Here is an 11,255-nt window from a genome sequence, read left to right on the forward strand (position 1 = left end):
CCGTATTTTGCGCGATGAAATTCCCGGTTGCGCTGGAGGAGCCTGCTGGACCTTGCCGGACTAGGTCAGCGGCACGATACGAGAGATGTTTGCTGAAAGGCTTGCGCTCTGAATCTGTCCCAGAGTGCAGGTGTTTTCGTTGAGGACGGAGCCGTGTCGCATTAGACTCGAAACGCTTGCAATTCCTGCGTCAAGTCAACGTTTTGGGACGAGTTGCGATGCGACCTCACCCATGCATCGAACAGCGCTATCCACGTATGCCGCTGAGGGTGCTTCGTGCTTCGCACTGCGTCCACGAGCGCATTCTCGAGACCACAACCGGCACCATTGGGTAGCCGTGCGAGAGGCCTCAAGGCAAGGTCACTGCGCGTTGCCGTCACGGGCGACAAGGCCAGCCCGCACACCCACACGGCGATCTTTGGGTCGGTACGAAAGGCCGTGCTCGCGCATCATACGCGCTCGCATACCGTAAAGTGCAAACACTGTACCAGCTGGTATCTCCGGAGCTGTCCCGTCCGTCGCACATGCGCCTGTCGCAGCATTCGCTCGCCCGAATCGAAAGTTGAAACATGGGAAGCAGTCGCTTTCCTATACTCGCTGCCTTCGTTCAGGCATGCCCACGAGGAACCGATGCGATTCGTGCAGGATTGCTGGAGTACCGCCCCAGCCGTGCACTGACGCATCATTCCAGATCACGAGGACTCGAGGCTGCGGCCTGTACGCAGACGCTCCGAGTCGCCGCTGGAAGCGTCGCTTCGCTGGGCGTTGCAGGTGCGTCCACATGCACCCTGGCATGCCGTTTCTCTCTCTGCAACTCGATGGATGCACCGAACAGTACACGCCAAACACCAATTTTTGCCAGTCATTCGCATTCGTGTATGCGTCCGTCTGCGAAATGCTCGAAAACGATGCATCCGTGCATGCATGGAATTCAGCGGTGCCTCTGCTGCACCCCTGAACAAGCAGCGTACTGGACCCCGCTGTCTGCAGTGAACGCATCATCGAGCGTTGTCTACCTACGGTAGATGATGGATCGATCGAATGAGACGAAATCCAAGTTTTTCATTCGACAGCGAGGTGTAATACACGCATGAAGCGGCAGAAGCAGCTCCACGTTATCGAGCTCTTTCCAGCACATCCTCCAAACGGATCCAGAGCCCAACCGCTGTGCACTTCGTCCAGACACTTGACGAACTCTCTCTCTTGGTGCTCCAGATAGCCGAAACACAACCGCCAATCCAACGAAAAAGAACACATACACACACACACAAACAGAAAGAAAGAGAGAAATCCCTTTACGCTCCTGAGTGCGCGCTGACTGGCTGTCGCGCTTCAACGGCGCCCGGCGTCAATGCGTCCAGAGTTACGTACGGCGTTGCGTTGTGTGTACGCTCGAAACAGCAACTGATGGCATCATCTGGTGTTCATATGCATCAAGTTTGGCGTAAACTGAAGACCCACGCGAGTGATGTCATTTCAAACCTGCACCTCGCTCAGCTTTTACAAGACGAGCAGCGATGCACCGCATTTCGAGCGACCCTGAATGATCTGGTGTACGACTACGCGCGTCAGCGGGCAACCCCTGAGACGCTGTCGCTGCTTATCGAGTTCGCTGACGCGTCAGAACTCGGAGCGAAAATCGATAGAATGTTTCAGGGTGAGAAGATCAACTTGACAGAAGATCGTGCTGTTCTGCACGTCGCTCTGCGGGCGCCACGCGATCCGACAATCTGGCCTGCTTCCGTGCGTCTACCTGAGCAGGCGGTTTCAGAGGTCCACGATGTACTCGCGCAGATCGAGCGTTTCAGTGAACGCATTCGAAAGGGCCGCGAATGGGTTGGAGCAACCGGCAAGCCGTTGACAGACGTTGTCAGTATCGGTATCGGTGGGAGTTATCTGGGTCCAGAGTTTGTCTACGAAGCGCTGAGGACTGACCATAAAGCAGCGGAGGCGGCACGCGGCCGACGACTACGATTTCTGGCGAACGTGGACCCGACGGACGTGCACCGAGCACTTGACGGCCTTAACCCGGAAACCACGCTCGTCGTTGTGGTGAGCAAAACCTTCACGACCGCGGAGACGATGTTGAATGCGCGCACCCTGAAACGCTGGCTCATGGATGCATTAGGTGAGTCCGCGGTGGCGAAGCACATGGTTGCCGTCAGCACCAACACCGAGGCGGTGAAGGCGTTTGGTATCGATCCCCAGGAAGGCATGTTTCGATTCTGGGATTGGGTCGGGGGTCGCTTTTCGGTCTGCAGCGCGGTCGGCCTGGTACCGCTTTCGCTCCAGTACGGTTTCGGCATCATGCGGGAGTTTCTTGCGGGAGCGCATGAAATCGATTGGCACTTTGCAACGGAACGGGACTGGCGCAAGAACATTCCGGTTCTCATGGGGCTATTCGGGGTCTGGAATGCGTCTTTCCTTGGATACAGCACACGTGCGCTGCTCCCATACGCGCAGGCGCTGTTGCGTTTCGCGCCTCACATCCAGCAGGTCGACATGGAAAGCAACGGCAAGGGCGTCGACATCCACGGAGAAGCGCTCATCGATCCAACGGCGACCGGCGTAGTGGATTTCGGTGAACCCGGCACAAACGGCCAACATTCTTTCTATCAACTGATGCACCAGGGGCGAGTCATACCTGCCGATTTTGTTGGCTTTCGACGATCGCAAACACCCATTGTTCTGGAGGGTGAGCCGGTCTCAAATCATGACGAATTGATGAGTAATTTCTTCGCCCAGCCGGACGCTCTCGCCATAGGCAAGACGCGCGAGGAGCTCGTCGCCGAGGGCGTACCCGAAGCGCTCCTGAATCACAAGATTTTCCCAGGGAATCGTCCATCGAGCAGCATGCTCTTTGACTGTCTTGATGCGCGAACTGTGGGTCGACTTTTGGCTCTATATGAGCACCGCGCAGCCGTCGAGGGTTTCCTTTGGAATCTGAATAGCTTCGATCAGTGGGGTGTGGAACTCGGCAAAGTGCTTGCAAAACGCATCCGCAATGAACTGGCGCGGAGACGTCAGGCCGAAGGAAAGCCAGCTGCCGGACAGGCTGCAACCGATCATCATTGGAACGCCAGCACCCGCTTCCTTTTAGACGCTTATTTCACGCCAAGTACCGGGCAGTGAGCGGCTGTGTGCTCGACGACAGCGCTGAAGGATCGGTTTCGGTTTGAGCTGCCTGCACTCGGCTCCAGCGTTACCACGGCACACGAGCACGTTGATGGTGACGAGACTGCGTGTGCGCGTTTACCGAACTGCGACATGCTCTGTGGCGTGTCGCACCAGCCGAGAAAGATCCCCGCTAACCAAAAGGTTGTCGCAGATCGCACACACGCTCCGGGACTTGTGCCGTGCGAGCCACATTGAGGCACGACTCTCATCTTCGAGCTGGCATCCAGAGGTGGCAGGCTGCCGGTGGCCGCCCTGATGCCGCCGGCATGGCACTCGAGCTGACACCCCTGACCCAGTTCGGTCCAAGGCGGGCATGTCGAGCCTCGCAGTCATCACTGCCCTGATCCACTGCCCCTATCGTCCGGTACGAGCTTGTCGACGATGCTACAAACGAGTGCATGTCAACGCTGTGTGCTCTTGTTTGCTCACGACTGCGCGTTTTCGGAGGCCGCGATTGCAATCCGCGAATCGAAATCCATATACTGAATCATTCGCGGCTTCGGCAGCGTGACAATGCGTCGGCAGGGGAAACAGCGCGTCGAGCGGTCTGCTTCCTGTTCCGTTTCCGAATCCGCCGAAGCGCCCTCGAGTCGGGCTAGGCGCTCGCTGAGAGCCCGTTCTGCCGTTGTATCCTCTGCCAGGTGCGCATGTATCCAGCGCAACGTCGCCAGCTGGGTATGGCCCTCCGCCCGAACACGACGACAATCTGCGGCAAAGTCCTCCCCAAACCATTCAAATAGCCGAGATAATTGAATTGACGATTTGGCCTGTAACGGAATAAAAACCTGGCGGGGATTCAGAAGAAACGACGTCGTCGCTGCATCCAAGTCGCATTCCCAACGCGACAAATGAACGCAGCGAGGTAACGGACTCGAACGAGCGCCCCAGTGCAAAACGAAATGCACTCGCGGTTCACAGACGGAAACCAGGAGCGGAGCAAAACGTTCCTGGTCCTTGCCTAGCGATTGCCGGCACCCGAAGCGAATCACCTGGTCCCGCAAATCCTCCAGCGTCATGAGCTCCCCACACAGGACGAAATGCGTACGACGCAGGAGCTCCATGGCGTCCGGGAAACGAGACGATTTCGCGGTGCCGCGTAGTTTCAGCTCCTGAATGACCGCCTGGATCACCATTCCGTTGAAGATGTTACAGTAAAAGGCCAGCTTCTGGCCGTCATCGGCGAGCGAGTCATCAGGACGACGGCACCACGCAAGCAGGGAGGCCAATGTGAGCCACTCGGGAAAACATGGGTCCGCGAACACCGCCTCGTAGCGTAGACCGTAATCCGCGTAGTCTTCGACGGGAAGCGCGACCTGCAGCAGCGCGTCCAGCACACGCTCAGTCTCGAGGGCCAGGGTGCGTGCGGGATACCGCGCGCTCCGGCGCAGACTCTCCGGAAGTCGCAACAGCGTATTCAACGAACACTCGCTTTCATTCTGCATAAAGTGGACGACGCCGTAGTCGGGCGCATCTGCAAGGCCTGCCACGCCCGAGGCTGTCGGATGCCCGTTCACACCGGTTTCCGGTGGCGAGCGCAGAGGCGAGGCCACCAGAACCCCGTACGCCACCAGTCGCTGCAGAACGCGCTCCAGAGCAGCGTTCTTATCTTCAAGCGTGTCAGTTGCCGAAACACTCGCGTCTTTGACAGGTGACGAGAAAGAAGTTTCTAGCGCGTCTCGGGTCGCACTGTGCTCATCAAGCCAAGTGGTCTCTTCGTGCAACCAGGTCTCGACGTGTGCGCGCGTGATCCAGGTTGGCCCTTTACGAGACGAAACTGTCACATGACGTGCAAAACTTGGCAACGACTGACGCACCCCACCGATATTCCCGAATAAAAGTCCGAACACGGCAGCGTGTAGACGAACGAGGCTCTCGGAGAGAATCGAGGCGCTGTTGCTGGTGCTCGGTGGACGCGGCGTTGACACCGGCGGCGTGCGCATCACAAGTCTACAAGCCTGGTGTACTGTAGCGATTGCTTGACACTACCAACGCCTCTAAACCGACTGAAAATGTTTCGTAACTACAGAATCGTTTGAAGGCCGCACGTATCTAAACTAGAAGGGAAAATGAATGTTGACATGCGTGTCGCATTTTCCGTTTCGCGCCGCGACACGCATCTGGGGCACCGACGGATGGACACGTGTCCCCGGCCAGGCGCTGGATCGCTGGCACCAGGCCTCCGCGGTATATGGCATCGTGGGCTGCCACGCTCTCGTTCGCCGTTTGTTTAGGGAAATAATTTCCGGTATCCATGTAGGTTGGCTGCGTCTGCATAGATGGATTGGTGCACTGCTTCGTTCCGGGTTCTTGCTTCAATGTGTATTCCCTGTCCTGTGTCTTCTGGGCCCTGATTATTTTTACATCGAAAGTGTTCAGCGATAGATCACAGCTTACGTTCAGCGTACCGTACGATTCCATGGATATTTCGCTGGACACCGAGGCGCTGGTCGCTTCGGACGAACCACACATTACCTGTTATTCATTGAAGTGCTCAAGTCGAGGTAGGGAAAGTGCCTGCGTGCATCGTTGCTTTTGGAATCGCGCGATAGCAAGCTTCTCACCATCGATTGTCTCGCTAGCGGACGCTCGGTTATACAACCGCACACGAATCTCGTGCTGCTCCACCTCTGTTTTAGGCTCGTATCGTTTACCTACTTCAGCGCGCGCCTGTGCTCGTGATGTGTGGATGTCGTCCTGGACGCATCGATGGGAATTGTGCAGCTTGGACTCCTGCACTCGTTGAGCGCTTTCATAGCGGCAGCAGGATTGCGGCCCTTGGAAGCCAAACCACGACTAGCGCCGTAGGCGACAACCAGACCACGTGACATATCGGTTGTTTCGCTTTCCAACTTTACGAGCAAGTTCAGGAATGCACGCTTCGTACTTCAGTGCAGTTGAAATCGTTACCGACCTCAGCATTGCTTCGTGTACTCCTGTGAAAGATCGTCTGCTTGAGGCATTTGGAAGGTGATCTGCGCTCTGTATGAAGCGCACAAAAACATTCTCCTGTGCGCGATACGGCGTTGAGCGCATCCAGATGCGTCCGAACGCCGTCGTTCCTCTTGTTGGCCTCGCTCTTGGCCTCCAGTATACCCAAGTTTGGATCATATCAGTTTAGGAAAAAGTTGATTAGCTTCATCAGCTTTCCTTTTCAGCTCATTGGTTCCGTCGATTTGATTTAATGCTACGGTGACGGTGACGTCGCATCGAATCTGGGAAGCAGCGAACGTACGCTATCGACAAGATAGCGATGCAACGAGGAGCGAGCTCCCCCGGCTTATCACGAGTCCAGCGCCTCTTATTCTCTGCCAGTACCTGCGCATGCCCCGAAGCGTGACGGGAAAGTGTTCGCAGCAAACGCTGGTCAATACAGGTCACTCGTCTAAGTGCCACAAGTGTCAGCATTGAGCGATCATCGTCATTGGCACGCGTACGGCGTCAACCAAGTGCACTACGCAAACGGACCGGTTACGCAGTGACCGCCAGCAGCTGAGCAGTCCCTGAGCCACGCCCATACGTTCTTCGACCTGTCTGCGACGTTTGGCAACCAGCGGGTGACGCATCCCGTTGTAGCCTGGTTAGGGTTCGCGACCGAGCCATTCCTGCTCATAGGTTTGCAGGGCGGCTCGCTCTACTTCTTCTTGGAATAGGCGACCGGTGCCTTCACAGTGATTGCACGGGACGTATCCACTGCGTCCACAAAGGCGACAAGGCACGGTGCCGTCCGGGCTTTTCCTATTCGGCAAGGTTCCGAGCGCTAAACACTGACCGCAGACGAGTTTTCCACGTCCTGAGCAGTATGGACACTGCATGCGCTCTCGCGCCCGCGTCTGTGCCAGCTCCAGGGTGAGCAGTGTGCCCAACACGCCGATGCTTCCACCAGCAAAAGCTGAGGCCAGCTCCTGGATGCCGATCGCCAGCAGGGCCCTACACAGCAACGCTCCCGACGTCCTGCGTCGAGTAGAACGCACTTTTCGGCACAATACGAAGCGTTTCGCATGCTCTGTACGGCAGAACGTCCCAGATGCTGCAGCAGAACCGCGGCGGTGTCGGTACCCCAGCAGTGCAGCAGTCGTTGAAGCTGGCCTCAGTGTCGGGAGTGCCTGACACTGGTATAGGAGAAGCTGCGCACTTTTCGAGCCAGGCGAGCAGGCCATTCACGCACAAGTCTAGGCAGCTTCAGACACCTTGGCAACGTCTGAGGCAGGTCTGCAAGCGTACACGACCGGCGACGACAACTCGGCACCAGCAGTGAGCGCAGTTCTTGCGTTGAACGTTCCGCCGCCATTGCCGGTTTTTTTTGACCAGCACTAGCGCTGGACACAAGTTCGTCGACGACCTGGCGCACTGACACCATCAGTTACATCGAAGCGATCGATCCCTTTTTCATTATGTTGTAGAAATCTATTGAAAATTGTCGACTTCATGAGTTCTGGCAATACCTTGGCACCGCGTCTGTCGAGGAGCACCCCGCCTGTCTGCGAGCCAGGCGACGGGAAAGCGCAGCGCAACTGCGGTGTGCGTTTCTTGCGGCAACTCTGGTATTGTTGCTGCCCACCGAACGAGTTTGCTATCGGTCGTGATATTCTGGCGCTAGAGCGCACCTTTTTGGCAACGGTTCGAACGAGCGTAACAGCGTCTTCTCTAGGCGTTGCCGTAGCCGTGCTCTTATCGTCAAGGATGGCGCGGATCATTGGAACACTCATGGTCGCCCTGAGTCAGTTTATGGTAGTGATTGCGTTATGGAGGTTTACTGTTCAGAGTGCGTCGTTGGGGCAGCGCTCCTTCTCGCCAGACACCGTTCTGCCCTGGTTCATCGTTGTCTTACTGGGCACTGCACTTGTTCTGTCGATCGTGGTCGTATTCAGATGAGCGCAGTGGGCCAGCATCCTTTGTCTTTCTTATCCTATTTGGACATGATGGATTGCAGAGATTGCATCGGTGCATTGCGAGCTGCTTTACATTGGATGTTGAGAAAGTGAAACGGGACGAGGTAGGTCGCGGCATTGCAGGTGTCCAAGCTGCTGCATGTGTATATGTGTTGCCATCTAGCCGCAGGAAGCTCGTCTTCATGCATCCGTCCACGATTGACTTGTAAACAAGACATTCTAGGATCAGTCAGGAGCGCCTGCGAGACGACAAGGCGAATTAAGGTCAACAGGAGCGAACTTCGCACTGCATCACCGAAAGTTGCGGCCTGTAGACGCGAGTATCGGGAAATCACGTTGCCGCTGAGGAGGAGCTGCTGCTCAAGCGCGGACTCGTCCACCGTTTCCGGGAACACGTCCTCAAGGAAAGCTTTTCCCAACCACAATGAAGCTTGTCGTTTCAAATGGCAGCAGGTTCCTGGTTTGGTGAAGCACACACACCAACGGCGACACTGAGCGACAAGATCGACTAGCACCTGGCCTGCGTTCGTGCTTGTGCAAAGCAGCTAGCGTTCCCCTGATTTCCCTGGAAGCTCTGCGCATTCCAGTTCGTTTCTAACCTTTCGCGAAGCGGGTTGAGACCTTGAGTTGGGCGCCTATCACACGCGAATTCGGAGTCCGTTGCGTAAAACTCGATATGTCCCGCGACACTGAGCCTCATTCACAGCACGTCCCGTCGTTGATACTCGTAGCGACGACACTTGGACTTTTATGTTTAGGCTGCGTACAATCACGCCTGGAGCCACCTAAAGGCACTGGGCGGATACGCACTGAAAATCGTCTCAAAGTACGCGCTCCCCTGTACCATGTAGACGCCTCCTGCTGTACGGAGCTTCACACACAAGCGCACCTTCATCGCAGTCGTGACCGTCCTGCTTCCGGAGTTCTACTTGACATCGCCAGTGATTCTCAGTCGACAACCCAGGTTTTTTTCGCATTCAGAGTCGTACGAGGTTCGAAAGCACCCTGAAGATCCATCCCCCGTCGATGGTATGCCTCTCGCACTTGTGTCGCAGTGTCGCTCTCCCAGGTAGTACTCGTTCTCGCCCGCGCGTCCTCGAACCCGATTCCATAACTGCTGTTGCTCTGGCGAGCGGCTTTCGCAGTGCCGCTGCTTTCACTCTTTGCGGAGGTGCAGTTCGTATGACTCTGATAACCGACAGCCTACGTTCCTTTACTGATGAACGAAAGCAGCACGCACGGGGGTCCAGGCAAAACGCAACAGAGCTCACGACGTGCGCAGGAACCCCGGCAGACTCGTTCGAGACCCAGTGTGGTAGTCTCGGGAGCCGGTTCGAGGGCGTCACGCCCGCTGCTGCGCGGCACAGAGGAAGCGGAAAAGGTAGACCATGCGCCTTTGGAATCTAGTAGAAATTCTTTGGCTTCGAAACAACCGAATAATCAGACCGCAACGCTGAGTCAAGCCACCAAGTCGAACTCGATGACCCGAGGAAGCGGGTCCACCCCGGGGCAACGACCTGCCCCGGTACACCAAAGCGCAGCACCGTCCACAGTGGCCGCAGCGGCGAGCAGTACCCGGGAGTTGTATGCGCTGCGAGCGGAAGTGGCGAAACTTCGGCTGCGCTGCGAGGAACTGGAAAACGAGCTAGCGCTGCTTCGCAAGCAAGTGAGCACAGTTGCTCTGCCGCCTGTGGCATCATCCGCGTCGACAAACACCAGTAATGCCAAGGAGTTGGCGCAGGCCTCGCAAGCACCCGCTCCAGAAGCCAGTCAGGTGGCGGCGACTGGAGCCGCTGGAACACCCGCATCTCAAACGACCGCTAGACTTGCGTCTACGTCGCGCTTGCACAACGACATCACTTGGCATAGCGAAAGCCAAGTGCTCGACTGGGCCGATGAAATGGAAACCATGGAGCTCGAGCGTCGCGGGCGAAACAGCAGCACCGAAAAGTCGGTTGTGAACGTTCCTCGCCCGACGCCCGGCACCTGGACGAGGAAGCCAGCATCGGCATCGGGTGCCGGGCCTGAAAGGCCGCCCCAGCCGCCTTTACCATCCACGCGAGATACAGGACAGCAACAACGACAACTGAGTGAAGCGCAATCATTGGAACACCCACAGAGAATCCGGCAACGTGAGCCTCGTCCGCATGGTACAGAGCAAAACCGCGAAGCGCGTCAACAGCAGCGGCGGCAGCGTCGAGAGCGTCCTTTCCAAGAGCGAACGCTTACCGCAGATGCCAAGACGCAACCACACGCGAGCAGTGCAGCGAGCAAGTCTGCGGAAGCGCCACCACCAGTCCAGAGACCGCACCGAGAGACCGTAGAGAGACCGCCAGCGTCTGCCTGGCTGTTCGCCGTTCACGCTCGAGCACAGCCGGACAAGTTGCGTTTCCTGGTATCGAGTCGCGCAGCGGGACCGGAGTCGGCACCTGATCGATTTATTTCGCTTTCGTTTAGTGTATCGCGTTGGATCAATGACCAAGCCTTTCACAAGACACTGATGCGCATGCTTCTGCAATTGTGGCGGCGTCTTGCGCCACCAGCACTCGATTCTGGAACAACGCAACAGCAACAGCAACAAATACCGCCACCCTTAGCGGAGCTGCTTCGCCAACCTGAAACGGAAGAGCAGCGCCCGCTGGATCGCCAACAGGTCTGGGCACTATGTGAGCCGGTGCTGCTCGAGGCGTGCCGCCACCCGACCCTGCTGGTACTTCTCGATTGCCACGGGCTCAACGACAAGACGAAGCAGGCTGTGCGCTTTAATGTGGCGTACTTTGTGGAGGCAGCTGCAGCTGCTCGAGAGCGCTTTGAAGCGACGTTCGCAATACCACCGCGCCTGGTGCTGGTGCTCGAAAGCTACCCCGTTCAACGGCGACCGGTTCTCGGGGGCCATCCAGTGTATCCCGTGCAATGCTAACAGGACGCAAAGCCCAGCGCTGTGTGTCTCTGTCTGTTTTCGGGGCCGGGTTTCACGTAGAGACGCGGGGCGCCCTGCTCCCGAACAGTTTCGATACGAGCTGCGTACCTGTGTGCATCACGTATACGTAGGTACACACGACCGCTATTCTGGTGATTGCGTTCATTTCATTTTCCTCTTTTCGCCGTTCGCTTAAACCTCTGTCTATGCGAGCAAGCGGCCATCATCATAGAAAGCGCTCCCGATATATACCAGAGCGAGGCGTACTC

General features: G+C 56.9%; 4 protein-coding genes across 4 annotated transcripts, besides 1 other annotated feature; 2 read left to right on the forward strand and 2 right to left on the reverse strand.

Moving 5' to 3' along the window:
• Window positions 1–1,275: part of a sequence feature (possible transcribed region) that runs on past the window's edge.
• Window positions 1,276–1,407: 132 nt separating this feature from the next.
• CYME_CMT497C (glucose-6-phosphate isomerase) lies at window positions 1,408–3,132 on the forward strand (the record flags this gene model as incomplete). The annotated part of the gene is made up of 1 exon (XM_005539403.1): window positions 1,408–3,132. The coding sequence occupies one exon, from the start codon at window positions 1,408–1,410 to the stop codon at window positions 3,130–3,132; it is 1,725 nt and encodes a 574-aa protein (XP_005539460.1).
• A 470-nt stretch (window positions 3,133–3,602) lies between these two features.
• Window positions 3,603–5,117, reverse strand: CYME_CMT498C (hypothetical protein, conserved; the record flags this gene model as incomplete). The annotated part of the gene is made up of 1 exon (XM_005539404.1): window positions 3,603–5,117. The coding sequence occupies one exon, from the start codon at window positions 5,115–5,117 to the stop codon at window positions 3,603–3,605; it is 1,515 nt and encodes a 504-aa protein (XP_005539461.1).
• A 1,638-nt stretch (window positions 5,118–6,755) lies between these two features.
• On the reverse strand, window positions 6,756–7,334 carry CYME_CMT499C (hypothetical protein, conserved; the record flags this gene model as incomplete). Its single annotated transcript, XM_005539405.1, has 1 exon — window positions 6,756–7,334. The coding sequence occupies one exon, from the start codon at window positions 7,332–7,334 to the stop codon at window positions 6,756–6,758; it is 579 nt and encodes a 192-aa protein (XP_005539462.1).
• A 1,951-nt stretch (window positions 7,335–9,285) lies between these two features.
• On the forward strand, window positions 9,286–10,986 carry CYME_CMT500C (hypothetical protein; the record flags this gene model as incomplete). Its single annotated transcript, XM_005539406.1, has 1 exon — window positions 9,286–10,986. The coding sequence occupies one exon, from the start codon at window positions 9,286–9,288 to the stop codon at window positions 10,984–10,986; it is 1,701 nt and encodes a 566-aa protein (XP_005539463.1).
• Between the last annotated feature and the right edge of the window lie 269 nt (window positions 10,987–11,255).

This window comes from Cyanidioschyzon merolae, chromosome 20, assembly GCF_000091205.1.
Source record: "Cyanidioschyzon merolae strain 10D DNA, chromosome 20, complete genome".
Taxonomy (NCBI): Eukaryota; Rhodophyta; class Bangiophyceae; order Cyanidiales; family Cyanidiaceae; genus Cyanidioschyzon; species Cyanidioschyzon merolae.